Source organism: Ovis canadensis, chromosome 3 (genome assembly GCF_042477335.2).
Source record: "Ovis canadensis isolate MfBH-ARS-UI-01 breed Bighorn chromosome 3, ARS-UI_OviCan_v2, whole genome shotgun sequence".
NCBI classification, from domain to species: Eukaryota; Metazoa; Chordata; class Mammalia; order Artiodactyla; family Bovidae; genus Ovis; species Ovis canadensis.
In genome coordinates this window covers 77,496,258-77,517,515 of record NC_091247.1, presented here as the reverse complement: position 1 = coordinate 77,517,515, position 21,258 = coordinate 77,496,258, and the positions used below count along the sequence as shown (strand labels likewise).

At 51.6% G+C, this 21,258-nt stretch overlaps 1 protein-coding gene across 9 annotated transcripts in view; it reads left to right on the top strand.

Annotated features, from left to right (window-relative positions):
* Nucleotides 1–21,258, top strand: part of TTC7A (tetratricopeptide repeat domain 7A) — a 159,296-nt gene that overhangs the window by 31,682 nt on the left and 106,356 nt on the right. For 8 of the 9 annotated variants that reach the window (XR_011255693.1, XR_011255692.1, XR_011255690.1 and 5 more), the window contains 3 exons: nt 12,459–12,537; nt 13,336–13,493; nt 14,100–14,163. Coding sequence is in view for 6 of the 9 variants with exons in the window: in XM_069583382.1 (XP_069439483.1) it covers nt 12,459–12,537; nt 13,336–13,493; nt 14,100–14,163 (301 nt within the window). In the remaining 3 variants the exon portion in view is untranslated. Of the gene's footprint in view, nt 1–11,585; nt 11,835–12,458; nt 12,538–13,335; nt 13,494–14,099; nt 14,164–21,258 lie in introns of those variants that run through there. The other variant, XM_069583387.1, reaches the window with a different exon arrangement.

The window sequence follows — 21,258 nt, the reverse complement described above, 5'->3', positions numbered from 1 at the left end:
TCTTGTGTCATTCCAAGACAGTTAGCAGCGTTCCCAAGTGGTTATATGCATGTAGCATTTTCTTCCTTTTTAAAATGCGTATTCTCCCATTTGCCTTTTTTCACTTAAAATGTATCTCTTGGAGATTGTTCCGCATCAGAGCTGCCTTTTCTTCACACTGCTGGGTAGTATTTGTAGTACCCTGTAGTTCAGATGTCTGACTTCAGATGTCCTCAGTTTACTGGGTACTGGGCCAGAGTCCAGAACAGAACCGTACGGGTGCATTATTTCAGTGGGAGGGACATTCTGGATTAAAAGGTAAGTATTGGTCATTTCACTAGAGATGGCCAGCTTAGACCTCATGTATGTGTTAGTCGCTCAGTCGTGCCCGTCTCTGCGACCCCATGGACTGTAGCCCTCAAGGCTTCTCTGTCCATGGAATTCTCCAGGCAAGAATACTGGAGTGGATTGCCATTCCCTTCTCCAGAGGAACTTCCCAACCCAGGGATCAAACCCTGGTCTCCTGCCTTGCAGGCAGGTTCTTTACCGTTTGAGCTACAGGGAAGTCCTGCTTGAGCTACAGAGATGGCCAGCTTGGACCTCTTAGGGATTTGCATTCCTGTGCCACCAAGATGTGTGGGAGAGGCTGCTTTGTAAGCTCTTACAGCGCAGTACAAGCTTTTTTAAGAAAAATTTTATTGAAATATAGTTGATTTACAGAGTTGTGTTACTTTCAAGTATACAGCCAAGTGCTTCAGTTATACATATATGTACATGTATTTGTCTATATTCTTTTCCTTTACAGGTTAATACAAAATATTGATTATAGTTTCCTGTGCTATACAGTAGGTCCTTATTGGTTATCTATTTTTTATATAGTAGTATGTGTATTTTAATCCCAAATACTTAATTTTTATCCCTCCCTCCCCCAAAATGAACAATTTATTGGTTACTCCCTCCTTCCTAGTTTATATAGGTAATATGTTTATGGTGGAAATTTTGAAAAATACTTAAAAATATAAAATAGACAAATTAAAAATCACATATTCAATCTCCAGATCAGAAACTGGCAAATTATGACCTTTTGACCAGTCACCTGCTCTTATAAAGTTGTTTTTAGAACATAGCTCTCCCATTGGTGTAGATATCTTCTAGATCTGTGGCTGCGTTAGAGCATCTACGGAGTTATATGACTCCAAGCCTAAGATATTTACAGTCTGACTCTGTACAGAAGAAAATTGTCTGGCTCCCGTACTCCAGATAATCACTATTAACATTTGATATATGTCTTGTCACATTTTCCTATGTATAGATATACAGGTGTATTTTTTTCCTTTTTTTTTAAACAGCAACAAAACAGTATCATAATTTATAGTACGCTGCTTCGTAGCCTGCGTTTTCCACTCAGGGCTTGGTTGCAAGCCTCTTTTGTGCCCTTGCTCATCTCTTTTCCCTATGAAGTTGCTCCCTGTGGGGTCAGGGGAAGATGGCCAGGCCCACACCTGCGGGTGGGCTTAGGACTTGGTGGGCTGTGGGGCTGGGACAGTCATCCTTGAGCTGGGCTTTGAGGGAAAGGAGATTCCCAGAGACAGGAGGAGTCTGGGTGGGGCAGAAGATAGGATGGGGCTGAGGATTCTAGATGGGAACTTGGGACGCTCCAAGGCCAAATACACTTGGGAAACAGTGAGTTAAAGACTATCCAGACCCTGTAGGAACTCCAAGGAGCTTGAACGCAGCTGGTAAATTTTCAGGAGGAGGCAAAGGCACGTAAAGTTTTCAGCTTGGTTTGACATGGAGCCCTTGTTTGGGGTGGGACTCTGAGGGGGATCAGCTGGATGGAGGCGTGGTTTCTGGTCCAGGCAGCTTTTCCATCCAGCAGGCATTCCAGTCCCATCAGAGCCACATCCCATTTGGGGTGTTGGAACCTCTGAGCTTCAGCGCTTAATACCTGGAAGAGAAGGAAGCAGAGTCCTTGCCCAGAATGTGGAGCAGGCGGTGGCGAGGCTACTCCCCGGAGGCAGAGGTGGCTGAGATGGCCGGAGGTGGGCCTGGGCCTGGGGAGAGGTGGTCCTGCCCCAGCTGGACCCCAGCCTGAAGGAGATCTGTGACCCCTCCCTTCTCCCTGTCCCGCCCTCCTGGTAAAGGCAGTGGGTTGCCCCACAAGTCCTGTCCTCCAAATGGTAAGAAACGGGAGACGGCCCTGGCCAGGGACACAGGCTCCCTCCTTGCTCTTCCCTCATACGTGAACACCCAGCCCAGCACCCTGTTCGCCACAGCTGCTTAGAAAGTCATTAGCATTTATTTGTATTATCTTTTAGAAGCACTCCACAGCTAGATGGGCTGCTGCCTCAAGCTTTAAATTTACACTTAAAAAAAAAAAATTCTCAAGTGCTAGGCCAGGGAGGTGGTGGTGTCCCCATTTGGGATGCGAGGATCAGGAGGCCCAGAGAGCCGAGGCAGTTTTCTTCCCAAGGGTGGTACTGGCCTGGGTGCCCCTGGGTGCCTCACACCAACCAGGCCAGGGAGGTGGGGCCATAGGGTGGCACCCTGTTTGCTCTAGCTCCATCCACCATCTGCTTTTTTGTTCTTCTTTGATTACTGAACCTCAGTTTCAGTGAGATGGTGGCCTGGCAGGCTGGTTCCTGTTTTTAGTGCTCAGGCAGCTGCCACCTGGCTGCTTCCCTTCAGCAGGAGACTGTTGTCACCCTGTTTTTGCAAATAAAGTTTTATTGGCACATAGCTACACCCATTATTTGCATATTGTCTCACCCACAGAACTGAGTAGTTGGGTTTGAGACTGGATGGCTAATCCTAAAATATTTATTCCCTGGCCCTTTACAGAAAAGAGTTTGCTGATGCCTGCTCTCTGCTTAAAAATTCCTTCCTGTCAGGGCCTCTCGCAGGAGAAGAGGTGCTCTTTTCCTGTAGGGGAGCCCTGTGGAGCAGACGAATAGATTTTTGGGAGAGGGAACAGTTGTTGATGGCACTGTGATGGCACCCCGCTCCAGCACTCTTGCCTGGAAAATCCCATGCACGGAGGAGCCTGGTAGGCTGCAGTCCATGGGGTCGTGAAGAGTTGGACACGACTGAGTGACTTCACTTTCACTTTTCACTTTCATGCACTGGAGAAGGAAATGGCAACCCACTCCAGTGTTCTTGCCTGGAGAATCCCAGGGAGAGGGGAGCCTTGGTGGGCTGCCGCCTATGGGGTCGCACAGAGTTGGACACGACTGAAGCGATTTAGCAGCAGCAGCAGCAGCATGGCTTGTGGGAGCTTAATTTCCCGACCAGGGATGGAACCTGGGCCGCAGCAGTGAAAGCGCCAAGCCCTAACCACTGGACTGCCAGTGAGTTCCCCAGGTGGTTCTGATTTTAGTGTTCTGTGCCCTTCATTCATTCATAAGAAATACCCCTCTTGCTAATACATGCCACGTATTAAGTGCTGAATTTGTGCATTGCTTGCTTGTGCACTTTGTCCTTCTAGCACTCCTCTGGGGTGAGCACTGTCACTCACATCCCCACTTTACAGATGGGAAACTGAGGCACAGAGAACACAAGTGACTTGTCTGGAGCAGAGCTAGGACTGTGTATGCTGGTCTTGCCTCGCACCATTAACCACCAGGCTACACTGCCCACAGCAGATACCCAGGTTCAGACCCCATGGCCACCCCCCGAGGTGCTCACAGCCTGCCACGTGTTCCTGCAAGTATGCCCCTACTTGGTGTGCATGGTCTCAGCTTCTGGTTTGAAGAGTCGGTGGTCGTCAAAGCAGAGCTAAGGAATGGGGAGCCACTCAGTGACCCTGAGTGAGTTCTTCCTCTGCCCCCACCCTCACCTCTAACAGGGGGTCTCTGTTTGTCTTGCATCCCAGGGTGTGAGGGTCCAAGAGGAGAGTGGGAATGAAAAGACACTGGCATATGGAATTCAGAGCACTGTTAACTCCCTCTCCACTGAGGTCCCCTTCCCTTCACCCCTCAGGGCTGCCTGCTCCCTTCCGCATACCAGCTTCTCTGCTGGTATGATGAGGTCAAGGTGAGCATCTTGGACAGCCAGGAGGGAAGAAGAGCCAGCAGTTATCAAGCACATGCTGTGTGCCAAGCTGGACCATGTGCTCTGTGAAGGAGGTCATGTGACTCCCGGGGCCAGGGCTCAAATGAGCTTGAGTTAGTTGCTTGACATCACTCCCTGGGGTTGCAGCTTCAGATTTGAGTGGCATGGAAACCCATGCCACTTAGGGTTTTGGGGGTGTCAGAGGGCAGCCTTGGTACTTGTGGGGTGTGTGGGAGAAGGACAGGGTCCTGTTGATCCTTGCTGTGCTGAGTCAGGGCTCCACTTCCTTCTCTGGGACCCTGAGTCACATTCTCAGAGAGCGGCTCCTCTTCCGGAACCCCTGCTCCTCCCGAGTTGGCCTGCTTCCTGCCCTGTCTTTGTTCCGCACGCTCAGGCTGTGTGTGTGCGCGCGCACGCATTTGCCTGTTGTGGGCAGAGGCATTAACCAGCCACCACCCCTCCGGGAAAGCCAGCATCATTTCAGTTCTTTTCTGAGGCTGTCACTTTGTTCCCCTGTCTCTGTCCTCTGCCTCCTGAAGCACAAATTTCGGTCCTTAGAGCCAGGATGCCAACTCCCCCAACCCCTGCTCCACCCTGCCTCCCACATATAGACAAATAGAGACTGAATCATCATTTTTCTCCCAGCGAACAGCCCGAACTTTTGAAAGCCTGAGTGTGAGGAGCAGTTCTCAGGATGCGTGGCAGCAGCGTGGTCCTTCCCTCTCTGTTTCCTGTGAACTCATCCAGCCCAGAGGTGACCCTGGAATGTGACAAAGATAAAGTAGTCCTGGGTGCCTGGGTGGGCTTTGAATAATGTCTTTATACCTTCTTGATGGTCGCCGATACTTGTTGAATACTTACTGCATGTCAGGCAGAATGCTGATGCCTTTACATGTAATCCTGTAAAGTTGGAACTAGTAATATCCCCATTTTCCTGAAAGAGAGGTTAAGGAACTTGCCCAAAGTCACAAGGCCAGCAGGTGATGTTGCCAGCAAACCTGGTGCTGAACTGTGTCTGTCCCACCCACAGCCTGGCCCCACACTTGAGAACCACGGTCTTAGCTCAGGGTGCAGAGGCCGGAGGTCAGGGGGAGACGGATGCAGATGCCTGACACCCTCGTCACCGTCTCTGGGGCAGCTCTGGAGAGTCTTTTACAGGGCTCCAGAGCCGTTTGCTGGTGGTTAAATTCACTCCCATTGCCTGGGCTCTTGGGGTGTTTGGGAAGGGTTGGGAGAAACCCTTTGCTGTGTTGAAAGAGGTCACAGCCCAATAGCGGAAAGGTGGCTAAGATGGAAAAGCCCTGAGGAGAGACAGCAGCTCCTCTCCCAGCTTGCTGCTGAGAGCCCCCTGAGTGCTGCCCCCAGCTGCCAGGCCAGACGAGGTCCGTCCTCACAGAGCCCACGTCTGAGCGGGAGCTGTGGGAGCCATGTGTGGATGGTGGACAGTGCCCTGTGCTGGAGGAAAAGAAGGCAGGGAGTTGGGCGCCGCCTGGGACAGGGTGGACTCTAGGGAGACATTTTGTTCTGACAGGCTGGGTGGAGTGGAGTCCCTGGAGCTCCGGCACTGTTGGGTGTTAGAGGACGTTCATTAGAGCCAAAGAACAGGAGGAGGTGGTGGTATCTGCTTCTCAGACTCTGGGCTGGAATCTGAGAGCTGGAGCTCATTCCCGTGTGGGTGTGGTGTGGACCCAGGCTCCAGAGGGTCAGAGGAGAGCCTGCTGAGAACGGGGTGCCTAGCCCCAAGGGCCAGATGACCACGAGTAGTGCTGGCTCCCAGGGCCTGGCTTATTGAGGATTGATCCCTCCAGTTGAGGATCTGCGTAACTTAAAGGGTGTGGTGCTCTCCACTGTGCAGCGTGAGTGGTGTTTGCTTGGCCTCCAGACAGTGCTGCTCCTTTAATCCTGAGCTTCACTGAGGCCTGGGCCTCCCTCATGCTGCCCGCTTACTCATTCAGTGTCTGAGGGACATTCATTTTTTCCAAGGGCCTTGCCCTATTGATCCTGCAGTTAATTTCCCCAGCTGACTCCTGCCCCTTGCTCTGTGACTGATGGCAGAGTTCCTAATTGACCTGGGACTGAAAGTGCTGGCCTGAAAGTCCAGAGTTGAAGGCCCCTCCCAAGGGGCAGGGACCTGGGATACCTGGGTTCCACTTCCCCCTCGCTGCCACCAGAGGGCAGCCGTGGACTCTGGTTGGAGCCTCACCCCAGGCAGTTCTGTGGATGACAACTGCCAGGAGGAGGTATCTCTCAGTTGGGGGTTGGTGAGCCCAGGGTCTTGGCTGTGGGGGAGGCTTGGTTCTCCTTTGCATGGAGCAGTTCCAGGAGTGAAGCAGCAGGGGGTAGCTGAGGGTGGTGCAATGCCAGGGAAACTGTTGATGACCCTGACCTCACTAGAACTGAGTCTCTGAGCATCTCCCAAGAAAAGAATTTGAGCTGACTGGGCTCCTTCCCCCACAGTGGGCAAGGGGCCATTTTCTCCTTGGAGTGTTTTTTTTTCCTTTCCTTCTCCCTAGATGTACAGAGCTCATTCTTGGCTCAGGTCTGGGAGCCAGCTTGGGTTATGTATGTTGAACCAGGTGGGCTGAATGTTTTGTGCATGCTCTTTAAAAAAACTTTTCAGTTGGTTTTTTTTTAATCACTAAAGCAATATTTGGTTTTGTACCAAAACCAAACAATAGAGAAGGGAATGTGTGTTTTCTAAGGGAGTTGCAGGGCTTGGCAGGCTGTGAAGCCTTATAAAAACACTCTCCCTTTTACTGTGTGTGTGTGTAGGTACCTTAGAAAACCCAGCCTGCTGTTGAGTATAACCCAGTGAGGGATGTGTCCAATCAGCAGTGATTTAGTATTCTCATCAGCCACCCAGTATCTGCAGTGCCGGGGGAGGGCAGGAGACAGATGGCTCAAGGGGGCATCCAGGGAGCAGAGTCACCCAGCAGCAAAACCCAGGAGAGCCTCCTGGTGGTCACGGAAGAGACCTCTTTAGGCAAAGGGAGAACTCGGAGGCCCATCAGAGAAGGCACATTCTTCCAGCCTCTCTCAATGCACAGTCTTTACTTATCGTCCTTACCCACTGCCCATCCCCTACCTCGCTAGACCGGTGTCCTTGCCTGGATGTCCTCAGGGCCCTGCCCGGAAGTGTCACAGTCTTTTTCTGGGGTTGGGAGTGAAGAGGAGAGTGTTAGTTTTTGAAACTGATGATGTGGTTCTGTGGCAGGAAGGAATAGCTTGATAACCATTTGAACTTCACCTGACCCTGCCTTCTGGTTCAGTCCTCCAGCTATTGGGGCCTGGCTGTGCATTTCTGGGTCTTTGACCAGAAACCTCTCATATGCGATTAGCAGTGCCAGCCCTGAACCGGAGACTTCCAGCCGGAGCCGTGCGTGCCAGAGCCTGTTTAGGTTCCACTTGGTGGTGATTCCATGTATTTTCTCATTCCCTGCTTCTCATTCTCCCCCTCAAGAAAATTTGTTGAGCGCCCTACTGTATGCAAAATATTTTGCTAACCTCTTGAATAAATCAGGGGCGTGACTAAATTTATAGACCATGAGCACCTTACGTGCAAGCCCATAAATGAGCTATTCATTCATCATTCAGTCTTTTAATTCATCCCCCCTGTATTAGTTGGATGCCTGTTGAGAACAGGATAGTTGGTGTTCAATATCCAGTTCAGTTCAGTCACTCAGTCGTGTCTGATTCATTGTGACCCCATGGACTGCAGCACTCCAGGCGTCCCTGTCCGTTACCAACTCCCGGAGCTTGCTCAAACTCATGTCCATCGCGTCGGACAATATCCAGGTACTTGGTATGCAGTGAGCCCTTTGAAAAGACTTCGTCGAAGGAGTCCTGGAGTTCAAATAGCCAGGAAAGGGAAGTGTAACTATGCCAAGTCAGAACACTGTTGTCTTTCTGGAGAGTCTGGTTAGCTAGAAGGGAGTGAAATCTGAATCCCTTGGTGCCTGCAGGGAGCCCACCTTTTCCATTGGGTGAGTGATGGCCTAAAAAGGCAGGCATCTTCAGGGCTTTAATTTTCCCTTTGGAGAATGAGGATGGATTTATTCCACAATAATTTCTTGAGTGCCTCCTGTGTTCCAAGCATTGAGCTGGTGCCCGGGAATATGAAGCTTCCCTCACCAATCTCATTAGAAGTTGCAAAGGCTGGATGAGATAAAGTGCTTTGCAAAATCCTCCCCACTGCCTGCTGCTGACCAGGGGCCCCGGGGAGCTTGCCACCTCCTTGTGTGGCCCACTTGCAGGCTGCTCTAAGACAGGTTGTTTCCATTAACCCATGCCTGCACGCACATCTCCTCTTTCTCTCTGCTCCTGACCAGCCAGGGTTTGCTTGAGTTGGAATCCATGGCCTCCTGGTTTGTCTGCGTGCAGCCTGATTCTGGGCCAGGGTTTGTTGGAGGCTCCTGTTTGGACATTGTTAAAAGTGGCAGCTTTGCTCAGAAAGGTCAATGTGAGAGATTGGAACAAAGAGATCTTTCAAACTGGCCTCTCACGGGGTTCAGAAAAGCCCCAGCTCTACCTGGCACTGGCAGTTGAGACCTGTGACAGGATTATTCAGGCTGGTGGGAGAGACCCCAGCTTGTTTCCCATTTCCTGGAGGGGTGAGCTGAGGCAGAGGGGCATTCACGACATTTCAGAACAGGTTAGCATTGGCTGGGAGCCTGGGTCTCTCCCTGTCTAGCTCTGGCCACCAGAACCTTGGTCGATTTTTCTCTTTATCTGAATTCAATAAAAATTGGAACTTACCCAAAAGATGCCTAAGGGTGATTACTTTGCTAAAAAATTCTTGGAAGCTTATTTAGGTGCCCAGTTCCCTTACAGATTTGAAAACAGTAAAAAATATACAACTTTGGGAGCACAAGATCTTGTTAAAATACAGTGCTCATTCCTAAGTTGTGAGTGTATTGGGAGAAGCAGGATCCCTGGGAGTCTGCATTTCTCCCAAATCCCCAGGCAATGCCAGTACTGCTGACCTGGGAGTGCTTTCTGAGTGTTGATGATTAGAAACTACAGGCAGAGGGAGGACAGTCCTTGCCTTGCAGTGGGAAGGAGAGGACAGTCCTTGCCTTGCAGTGGGAAGAAGGGGTCACAGTCCTTATTGGCTCTGGCCTCCTGAAAGCAGCCTGGGCCAGGCTGCCAGGGAGGAAGCTGGCAGGTAGCTCACAGAGTGGAAAATCACCCACAGGTCCGGGGTGCTCCCGGCTTCCTCTGGGCCACAGGGGCCCTGGGGAAGCCCCAGGGTCCAACCCTCCTCAGCCTGTGGCCATTTGGCCCAGCTGCTCCAGCAGAGCTCTCCCGCAGACTGAGTTCCCAGAGCCAGCCGTTCCCTCTCTTCTGAGAATTCATGCAAGCTTTTCTCACTCTCCTAGTAATGGTTGCCGTGTGGTTCTCCTCTCAGCTCCCCCTGCTGTCCCTCTCTGGGTCCTTTTCCAAGGCAGAGTCCTCAGCGGGCTTGAAGGGCTTCTGCTGCACTCTTGCTTCCAGGCTTGTGGGGGCTCCCAGCCTGTCCCTGGGTGTGGTTTGCCTATCAGGGAGAGCCTGTTCTCATGTCCCCTGTGGGGGCGGGGCTGATGGAAGGACAAAGATGGACGCAAAACTGGAGGATCCCCTTGGGTACTTCCTTCCCCTCCCTTTACTCATTAGCTTCTGAACTTCCGTGCAAAACAATGTGGCAAATTAAAACATAAGTAATGTGACCTTTAGGACCCAGATTAGAAAGGAAAGTAGGGAAAATAGCTAATATTCAGTAAGTCTATACCACAGGGCTGGTGTCCTCCGGGCTTCACATACATTCATCTTCCTGACAGCACTGTGAGCAAACGAGGAATCCTCCAGCAGACAGGGAGACTAGAACTCAGATTGGCTACCTCGCTGTCCTAAGATTGCAGGTTTAGGATCTGGCTGCAAAGCCAGGGTTTCCATGTCAGGTTGTTCCTCCTGGAACCTGATTGCTTAGCATAGGAGAACTGGAAGACATTGAGGAATCTTCTAAACCAGTGGTTCTCAAACTTGAATGTCATTGGGACCCTCTTGGAAGTTAGATAAAGCATGGATTGCTGGACTCTACAGCAGAATTTCTGATCCAGCAGATCTAGAGTAGGGATCCTCAGAATTTCCATTTCTAACAAGTTCCCCTGATGCAAATGCTGCTGGTCCCACCTTAGTACCTCTAGTGGTACACAGATGGTTGTAAGTGATACACGGACTAAGTTTTTTAAAGTACTCCTGGGGAAAAAAAAGTACTTCTGTATGTAGTATTTATTAGCAAAAAAGAAATGTGAAACCTGAAGCCAAACAGCTTGTACACTAAATCCATGATTTCAGGTATGTTTGATGAAGGTGGGATGTCTGCTGAAGTAAAAAGAAAGAAGATGTAAAGAAAAGTATGGCACAGAACGATAACACTAATGGTGCACAGCTAGTAGCCAAAAGTGTAGATGTGGCTTGTAGATGATAGGAGCCTGGGAAATGCTGTTTGAAACTGAAGGTGTGATTTTATAGAGGAGACGGCTGCGCACAGCCCACAGAGGTGAACTCTACTTTCAGTAGCAGCCCCCAGACATGAAGTCTCTAAGGACCCGGTGGTGCCCTGTGCTTCGTGCCCTTTCTGGCTCTTTAGAAGCTCTAGACAGACTAGGGAAGATTGCTGGGATTCTTATTCTATCCCCCAGGTCTTAGTCTCCATTCTCAATCTTACAAACGGGGATCTGAATTTATAATGTTGCTTGCTTGCTTGCTTGCTTGTCGGAAACCAGAGGTTCCCAGAAGGCAAGGAATTGAGCTTCTGTCCTTTTAGGGCTCCAAGCTCAAAGTCCCCAGGAATCTGTTTCATGCAGGAGGGACTCACGTGACTTCCCAAGCGGTCACCTTTGGCTTTTTACCCTCTTTGATTTCTAAGTTTGCTGGCCTGGCAGCTATTGATTTTCCGTGTGATCTAGAGAACCCCCCAGAACAAGTGAGGGCATTTGCTGAGCACATGCTATATGCCCAGGCTGAGGTCCAGGAACAAGACAGGAACCCTGCCCTCAAGGGGTGCACAGTGCGAAGGGGGTCAGCCTGTAGGTGTGAAATGACCTCAGTGCCATGCTTGCTTCGAAAGAGGACTTAACACGAGGCAAGAGCTACACAGGAGGGCCTGGGAAGGCTGCAAGGAAGAGGTGATATCGAAAGTGATGTGTAAAAACACAGGTTTTTTTTTAAAAAAGATGTGTAGGGGAAAGGCTCTTAAAGGCAGTGGGGGAAGCCTGTGCCAAGACTTGACATAGGGAACTGTGGACAGTTGTTCAGAAGGGACTCAAGTGGTGAGAGATGACATGGGAGAGAGGCAAGGAGCAGGCCTGACAGCCTCATGCTGAGGGCCTCAACTGGATTCTGTAAGCCTGGGGGGAACCAACAAAAAGCGAACATGGAGGGGAACAAGATGTCTTTTGCGTGTCAGGTGGAGTCCTCAAGGGACAGTGGCAGCAGTTTTTCAAACTCAGGTCACACCCATCAGTGGGTTGCAAAATCTGTTTAGTGGGCTGCTGCAAGCATTTTTAAAAAGGGGAAGTCGCAGGAGATGTAAAATAGAACATATCAGAGTGGATTGCCTTGCGTGTAGTAGAGATAGATAATAGATCAAGAAACGTACTTCAGTTCTACGTAAGCAGTGTGTGCATATATATAGGGTTGCAATGTCAAGTGTATTTCTTACTATGGATCACACTTTAAAAAGCTTAAGGCACAGAGGCCTGACTGGAGTGGGCGAGACCAGCTATCGCTGTCATCTAGGCCCCAGGTGATGTAAGGACTGAGAGGTGAGGATGGATTCTAGTGTAGACCAGATGTGGAGGGTGAAGATGGAGAATTTGGGGCTGACCTCAAGTCTGAAAGTTTGACACCAGCCCAGAGCGCTTGGGCCAGAATGATATCTTTGAAGTAACCCAATCCTTTTTTTTTTTTTAATTGGGGGTAATTTCTTTACAATTGCATGTAAACCAGTTGTTGTGTTGGTCTGCCATACATCGACATGAATCAGCCATAGGTATACCTATGTCCCCTCCCTCTTGAACTTCCCTCCTGCCTCCCACCCCATCCCACCACTCTAGGTTGTCACAGAGCAGCTGGTTGAGCTCCCTGGATCATATAACAAATTCCCTCTGGCTATCTGAAAGACTCAATCTTGGTCCCTTTCTGATGGTGAACCGAAGGCCTGGGTTTCTGGAGGGCTGTAGGAAAGAGGAAGCCTTTGTATCTTTGATCAGTGAAGTCCTGGGCCCCTAGGATCCTGGTGTTACAATTCTGACCTTTCTTACCAATTACTGGATGTTGTCAGATAACATTCAAATGGGCAGGCTCCTCCTAGCATCTTCAGGTCTGATGAGGATGTCTTTGTGGGAACTAGGCTGGTAACGACCCTGCTTCTGCTGTCTTCCCACTAGGAACATCGTGAAAGGCATGCGGGAACTCCGGGAGGTGCTGCGCACTGTGGAGACCAAAGCAACTCAGAACTTCAAAGTGGTAATGGAGGAGCCCCAGGGCTGGGTGCTGGCTCTGGCTGGTTTATCAGGGCTTGATTTCAGCAGGAGGCTGCAGAAGTCCTAGCAGGCAACCTCTGAATCAGGGATGACCATATGTCGCGTGCAAGTGTGCACGTGTTTATCCTCTCCCTGTCATGCTCATGGCAGACGTTGCTAGTCAACTGCAGCATTCTTTTCCTCCAAGCCTGGGACACGCCCTCAGCATCCTTCTCATCACAGCACTGTGCAAAAGTGCTGAAACCTCCTGACATCCCTTCCTAGCACGGTGGTGTGCTAATTCTCAGGCTTTTGTTTCTGATCTTAATAAAGAACTTTGCCTCGCTTTCCTGCCCCACTTCAGGCCTGCCCCCTTAGGCTTTTATTCACCCCGAATCAGAGCCACAGCTGCTTCTCACTCTACACTTCTCTGTCAAATATCAGGAAGGTGTCTGGTGGAGAAAGCTGCTTGTACCAGGGGGCCTTATGCTCTGCAAGGGCCTGTGAACACTCAGAGCCATGCTGGGCTCCGTGGGGCCAGAAGGAGGAGGAAATGTACCTCTTGTCTAGAGAAGAAAGAGGACAAAAGATGAAGTGGGAGCCATCAAAGGCCAACGGAAGGGGTGGGGGCAGCTCGGTGCTAGAGGCACAGAGAAGGGAGGCGGCTCCTTGGGGGTGGAGTGGTGGGCCTCCTGGAGGGGCAGCATGTGGCCAGCAGGCAGATGTGGCCGGGCCGTGGGTGGGGGGTCCAGCAGGGCAGAGCCAGCGTGCGCCTGCATCTGAGTCCCGCCCTCTCTGCCAGATGGCCGCCAAGCACCTGGCGGGGGTCCTGCTGCACTCCCTGAGTGAGGAGTGCTACTGGAGCCCCCTGTCTCAGCCTCTGCCTGAGTTCATGAGCAAGGAGGAGAATTCCTTCATCACACAGGCCCTGCGGAAACCTCACCTCTACGAAGGAGACAAGTAAGCCCTGTCTGCTCGGGGGACCACTCCAAACTCAGGCCACCGTCTCTGGGGTTGGGTGCCCAAGGTGGCCCCTTTCTCTGTTGTGGAACTCTCCTGCACTTTCCGCCCAGCTCCCTGCCAGGAAGACTCCTTAGAACAGGCAGGAGCCGAGTAGACTAGAGAAGGCAGGACTCACGGTGGGTGTAGGGGGTCCTGTATGGCTTCCAAAGGCCAAACAATTATTTGAGGAGTCCCTTCCTTCATGCACCATCTGTCTTGTTTGTGCCAGTAATTGGAGGCGGGGTCTGTGAGCTTCTTTCCTACTCTTCTCTGCAGCTTGCCGCAGCCACTCGCTACAGGCGGCACTGGGGGCTGGAAGGGGCATCCCCACCCCCACCCCAAGAGCACTGCAGTGTTCCCCGTCCACCACAGCCTTTCAGATCCGTGACTCTGGGGCGCGATAAAGAACTGCAGGCGGAGTCCAGTGCCTGTGAATTATGCAGGGAAAGGCCACCTTACGAGGGCTGGTGCCGACTCCGGGGCAGAAGGGCCAGCGGGGCGGGCCAGCTGTGCTGCTCGGTGAGGGCCGCACTGCAGCCAGACTGCCTGCTTTGTCCTCCACAGCCTCTACTGCCCGAAGGATAACATTGAGGAAGCCCTGCTGCTGCTCCTCATCAGCGAGTCCATGGTGAGTGCCAAGGCGCTACCTGGGCCTCCAGCCTCCGCCCCGTGGGGGAAGCTGCGGGGCTCAGGCTTAGACCACCAGGTCCTGGCTAAGGTCAGTCCCCTGTGGATGCCACTGCAGCAGGCTCTGCTTGCCCCCCAGCAGGATGCGGCTTGCTTATGAGCTTTAGGTGTGGTGTACAAGGCTGCCTTCGGGGGCCTGGGGCCTGCCCTCCAATGACCAGGGACAGCTGACAAGTTCCTACCTCCTGCTTCTGGAATTAAATGGTATCATCAGCTTGTCAACAGAATGTTGCATGAACAGCTCAGAGCTGGGTCTGTGGTGATGGAGGGGAGTAGAAGGAACATGTAATTTTCATGGCAGGAGGCCTAGATTGAGGCTCCAGCCCTGCCGCTCAGTTGCTGAGGGCCCTGGGCAGATCACCTAAGCTCTGCAAGCCTCAGCGCCTCCCCTCTAAAATGACAGTAACTCACGGGGTGAGATGCCTGTACAAGTAAGTATTCATGTACTTGTGCCGGTCGTTTTTTAATCTTTATTGAATTTGTTGTAATATTGCTTCTGTTTTACATCTTGGTTTTTTTGGTCACGAGGTATGTGGGATCTTGGCTCCCCAACTAGGGATCAAACCCTCACCCGCTGCATTGGAAGGCAAAGTCCTAACCACTCGACTGCCAGGGAAGTCCCATGCCACTCTTAATTCAGAGTATCATCTACTTTGTGCCAGGCCCCTTTCTGGATGCCAGGAAAACAGCAGCAGACAAAATGGAGAAGACTCCCTGCCCTCATGGAGCTTACATTCTAGTGAGGGAGGTGGGCAGTAAACAAGTCTTCAGCTTTCCAGGGTTTCAGGGCCTGAGTGCTGTGCAGAAATAAGGCGGAGGGGGTATGGTGTGAAATACTGTCTAGATTTTTTCAGAAGACCTCTTGTCCTGCCCCAGGCAGACACACACGCACACATGCGCGTATACACACACCCATGCCTGTGCCGCGGAGGCTCAGTGAGGCGGAGAGATGTGTTGGGTAGTCCAGGAGGTGGTGAGATGAAGGCTGTGGCCCGAGGGGACTGGAGGAGGGGTGGGCAGGAGCAGCAAAGTCGTGTCCTCTGATTGAGGGGCCCCTCAGAGCTTATGAGCTGGGGACCCCTGGGTTGAGAACTAGGTTTCTAAAAATGATGCATCTCAGAGCGGTGACTGAACGTGGAGTTTAAGAAACCAGATCCCCCAGAGAGCCAGAAACAAATGTCTCTTTGGACACCTGGGCCTGTGTGATGCCAGGGTTTGTTTAGAGAACTCTGGTCAGTGGGTTGTCTCTAGCTGAGCAGGTCCCTCCTGCAAGTAGATGGGGGGGTAGGGAGGTGGGGGTGGGGTCACTGGATTAGGGGAGAAAGAGTGTATCCTTCCCTAGCCAGGTAGGGTCCATTCAGATCCGAGAGTGCCCAGGAAGGGGTGTGGATATTTGGATCCCAAGAGCAAAGTGGCCAGGATGTGGTCCTGAAAGATTGGCAGGGCATGTGCTTGAGTGGGGGCATCTAGCTGGTTAGCCCGATGTGGGCGTAGTGGTACCAAGGCCAGATCTGGTTCTCATGGGAGAACAGTGCATTTCTTACAGACTGAACCCCAGTTTATAATTATGGACCCTCAGCCGTAGACCAGCATCCCCTCCCTGCCCCCTGCACACACCTCAGCCATCTCAGCACCTACACCATCAGGTAAGACTGCAGGGAAGTCACCTGCCTTGGGAAACACAGGCCATTATTTTCACTTTCCTGTGCTGAGGGTTACAGTATGGTCTGCAGGTGGGACATCAAAAGGTGAAACTGGAAACATTTCTTGAGTCCTTTCTCTGCCAGTTTCCAAGCTGATCATCTCTTCTAGTAGGCACTGTGTTGAGCCATGTAAAAAGTAAGTTTCATATTGTTTAATCTAATATTACTATGTTCCCATCTTACAGATATGAAAAGTAAGGTCCAGGACAGATGTGTGTCTTGGTCAAGGTCATTTGTTGTTCAGTTGTTAAGTCGTGTCCAACTCTTTGGGACCCCATGGAGAGTAGCACACCAGGCTCCTCTGTCCTTCACTATCTCCCAGAGTTTGCTCAAATTCATGTCCACTGAGTAGGTGATGCTATCAAACCTCAACCTCTACCACCCCCTTCTCCTTTGCCTTCAGTCTTTCCCAGCATCAGGGTCTTTTCCAGTGAGTCAGTTCTTCGCATCAGGTGGCCAGAGTATCAAAGCTTCAGCTTCAGCCATCAATCCTACCAGTGAATATTCAGGGTTGATGTCCTTTAGGATTGACTGGTTTGATCTCCTTGCAGTCCAAGGGACTCTCAAGAGTCTTTTCTAGCACCACAATTTGAAAGCATGAATTCTTTGGTGCTCAACCTTCTTTATGGTCCAACTCTCACATCCATATGTGACTACTAGAAAAACCACAGCTTTGGTCAAGGTCACATACTGTAACCCTCACAGCCATGATTCAGATCACGTCTGTGATTCACTGACTTGGTTTTCTCATCTGCAAAAGGGCCAGGAGGATAACTTTGAGAATCAAGTGAGACAGGGCTTGGAGAGGGCTTTGAAAACAGGGCCTTGGCTGTCTGTGTGAGAATGGTCAGCGTTTATCTCCCTGGCAGGGATAGAGGCTGGACTCTGTCTCCACAGAGGATTTCCTATGGCCCGTTGCTTGATCTGGGTGAACCAGAATCTAGATGCCTTTCCATTAAAGCAGTTCCCCCTAAACACTCCAAGTAGAAAATGGCCTTTTATTAAAATATGACCCACGCTTGGAGCCAAGGTGGTTTCCCTCCCAACAACTCTTTCCCTTTTGAGGGAGGGTATGTTGCTCACTGGCCTGCACAGGCGACTTGGTGGGGATGTGGTGGAAATTCCCTGAGGCATGCGCAGCAGAGGAAGTGCGCAGACGTTGGGTGCTCTGTGGCTGGGAGGAGGCACTCTTCGAGGCTGGCTGGTTGGTTTCTTCCTCCTCACACCCAGCCTGTCACACGTCTAGAAGTTTCAGACATCTTGGAGGAGGGTGTTGGCGATGGAAGTAGCTTTGATGTCTTATCTGAGGGTTTTCCACCTGGGGATCAGGATCTGGCCGCTGTGGCTCCAAGCGGTTTCTGAGTGACCAGACGGCCCCTGACTTCTCACCTGCCCTAGATGTACCCCCTCCTTCCCCACAGGTCACATTCTCCATCAGGTATGGGCACCCCTGCCGTGCTCCTGCTCTGACCCCTTAACTGACCACCTGAGGCCCAGCCTGACCTCCATGTACCAGCAGGGTTTTCCTCATCTCCCTTTAATGCTGGCTGGGTTTGGCTGGAGGTGGTCGGGAGAAACTTCTAGAAGCAGATGGCTGCCCTGCCGGCTCCTTGGGTTATCCCAATCCCTACAGGATTCACTAGGCTACACCAACAGCTGTTCCAGCATAACCAGCCCAAGAGACAGAGTCATCACAGCTCTCCACCTCCAGGTCCCCGGTGCAGCTGCTTCAGCAAAGGGTGTTTGCAGATTTCCTCGGCCCCTATTTTGTGGTCTGGAACTCAGAGGAGTATTCTGTCTGAGTGCAGGGCTGGTAACGTGGGTATGGTTTTTGTGGCAGGCTGAGTGCGATCAGAATGAATAGGGGAGCCCTTGTCTTGCAAGAGGTAAATAGAAACCATACAAATGCTATCATAGAAATGCATGGGGCGTGAGTTACAACTGGCTAAAGGAGACTTGTGTTTTGTACTCGGGTTTGAATTTGGGGGGCCTAAAGCGCATTTAAAATGCCTACCCACCTACCCATCTATCCACCCACCCACTCTCCATGCATCCAGTCTCGTCTGAGCGGCAATGATGTGGCATGCGTGCCCAGCACTGGCGACAGAATGATGACGAGTTAAATCACAGCCCTTGCCCAGATGTCCTCCTACCTAGTGGAACGTGCATCTAGGGACTAGGAGGAGGGCCTGGTCCCCCAATCAGAAGGAATTAGCTCAGTCTGCTGAACCTCAAATGCATATTCTGGTTTTTGAAAAACCCATGTGTCAAAATCAGCCTGATTTTCTCACTGGGTAACCACAGGGTATAGGACTCTGTCATTTCTAAAACCTTGATCTCAGGCATGAAAATGTGTTATAGCAAACTGAAATCCTCAAGCCCCTGTTTCATTCAGCTAGGGGAGAAATGGCTGCTGGTGTCAGGCTCCTGGGAACTGAAAGAACACAAAGGCTTGGGTTAAGAGAGGGTGGGTGGGTGGATAAGTCTCTGGGGCCTGGGATCCTGAGGTCAACAAACTCCATGCCCAATGGCAGGCAGCCAGCCGTTTGAATCTTGAGTTGGCCATTCACAACCTTTATAGCCTGGACAGGTTTCTTACCTCCTTGATTCTCTTGTTTTCTCATCTGTAAAATGGGACTAATAAGGTCTTTTTCTCCACTGGGTGGATGAAGTTCAAAAATGAACCCCGGTACATTGTGGGTGGTCAAGATATTTTCGTTTTATCCTAACAGATACCTGGTTCTGACTCAGTAATTTTAGAAAACATTTAGGTTCAGTTCTGGTTGGATGATAAACCAGTTTGAGGATACCATTTTTTTTTTTTTTTTTTTTAAAAAGTGCTTCCCGGACTTGATTCCATTTGGAACTCTGCAGATGAGCACAGATTGTTCCAGCTTCTGGCAGCTGGTTTGCTCGGACATGAGGCCCTGTATGCTGCAGGCTGTGAGGGGAAAGGGCTTGTTAACCACTGCCAGCTCAGAATGCTCGAGGCAGTGGAGATGGGAGAGCCTCACACCCTTGCTGGCAGCAAAGCTTCTGCTGCAGAAGCAGGGGGCTGAGAGGGGCCTGGCCAGGATCCTGTGTAGATGAGATGTGACACAGAACATGTTATTTCTCGGTTCTGTGGGCTGGCGGCTCTTGAGACAGTGGTAACGATGTCTGCTGGTGGGGAGCGCAGCCGGAGCAGAACATGACCGCATCCTCCAGCGACGGACAGGCGCAAATGCCACTGGGAGACTCCTTTCTAGGGTGATGGCTGTGGGGGGTGAGCAGCAGGCCCTGAGGCGGGGTCCTTGGCCAGCCAAGAGGCTGTCCCTGAGAATGGGGCTGGTGTGGTCCAGGGAGCTTGTTCTCTGCTGAGAAGCAGCCCCTGAGACCTGAGTGAGAAGCCCAGCCTCATGTTTTGCTTTGGTGCTTCCCAAGCAGAGCCACCCAGGGCCTCTGAGGGTCTGGGCGGGGCTGGCGGATTCTTCCTAAGAGACACCTGGAGGCAGGGGATGAGTTGGGGTAAAGTCAGAATGTCTGGGTTCTAATCTGGGTCCTAAACCCCCTATCTGTATGCCTTGAGTATCCTCCTTGGTCCCTCTGGACCTCAGTTTTCTCATCTGATAAAAAGGACAATAGAATAGGGGGTGGTCATTGTCAGCATTATGTGATAATACTTACAAAGTACAAGTTAGTTCCCTTTCCCTTTACCCTGCTTGTGTCCAGGATCAGAGGAGAAATGGGGCTCTCAGGGCTGTCTGTGGTCAGGGCTGTCTGTGGCCCTGCAGCCAACAGAGGTTGGGGACCAGGGCTGGCCAAGAAGCCCATAGGGCCGCAGGTACTTAGGGCAGTAGAAGCTTGTCCTAGACTGGCCATCGGAGGTTCAGCCTCAACTCCTGGAGACCTCGCACAAGTTAGCAAAGTTCCTCACACAAGTTCCCATCTATAAAGGGAACACCGGCAGTTTCATCCCGCCCCTCCATGGGGTTAGTTGAAGATCATGGCAGTGATAGTTCAGCTTCTAAAATGCGTGGCACCCACACGAGGGTTGGCTGTTTGAGCAAGAACCATCCTGCCTGAGGTGTCACACCACTGGTCCATCTGGGGCATGACAGATGTGGGCGTTTTCTTAAGGCGCGATGTTTGCTTCATGGGTACATGTCCAAAGGCCACAGTGGGTCACACTGGATGATGGAGGGGTGGGGAAGAGCATGTTTCTTTGACTTTTCCTCTTCTGACCTGCTTGGTCTGGGGAGACTGCCCCTTGGAAGGATAGCAGAGCAGAGGGTCCAAGGCTAGGAGCTGGGACAGGTGATGAACCCTGCCTGGGATGAAGTGCATGAAGTAAACAAGAGCAGGGCACCCCCCGAAGTGGAGGAGCCTGACTGAGGTTTTGCAGGGGAAAACTGGAGAATAGCCTGTCATTATCCCAGATAGTAAGGAGTGGGTTGATGAGAAGAACATTTCGTTTCCAGTCTATGACTGTCACTGCATCTGACGTGCAGGACGTCCTTGTGAGGACATTTAAATGGTGGAAGGGAAGTATGTGAGGGGGCCAAGGGTGAGGCAGGCAGCTGATGGAGCTGGGCGCAGAGTTGTGGCTTGTAGGAGGGAGCTCAGTGGAGGAGGAGGGAGCAGGGCAGCTAGGGTGCCCTGGGCGGAGACTCAAGACCCAGAAGGTCTGAAGCCCTGTGCACTGGAGGCCTGCTCTGGCCCCTGAGCTGCACGTGAATTCACCCTGTCACCAGCGCCCCACCCCCACCCCAGTCCCGCACTGTGGCTTCCTTTTTTCTTTTCTGGTTCTCCCCCACCCCACCCCGTTGCCATGGTTACGTACACAGGCTACCCAGCTGCCCTGCAAACCCTGGAGCGTTTCACCGCAGCCCTGCCCCAGAACCATAGCAACTGCTTGCAAACTTCTGCTTTTGGGTTTCCTTTGGGGACCCACACTTCCCTCTTGGCACAGGTGCCAAGTCCTGAGGACCCCTGGGAAGATGCCTTTCCTACTGTCTCCCTGTTGAGGTGGGAGGGAGTCCTCAGACGGAGGAGATGCTGCTGTGATTCCCTTATCCGTTCCTGTCCTTCTAACCTAATGCTTCTAATGCTTGCCCAGAGCTTAGGAGTCCACACCTTCTTCCTACCAGCCACACACATTCAGAGACACTGTTCTGTTAAAGGTCAGGGTCCAGGGCAACAGGAGGAAGTTTCCACACGAGGGCCAGAATCTTTCTGTTTCAGATGTCACTTGAGAGTGCTGTGTGCGGGCCTGTGCTGGGGCTGGGAGGCTAGAGATGAGTGAGATGCATTCCTGCCCCGAGAACTAATGAGCGAGGGGGGCATGTGGGGCC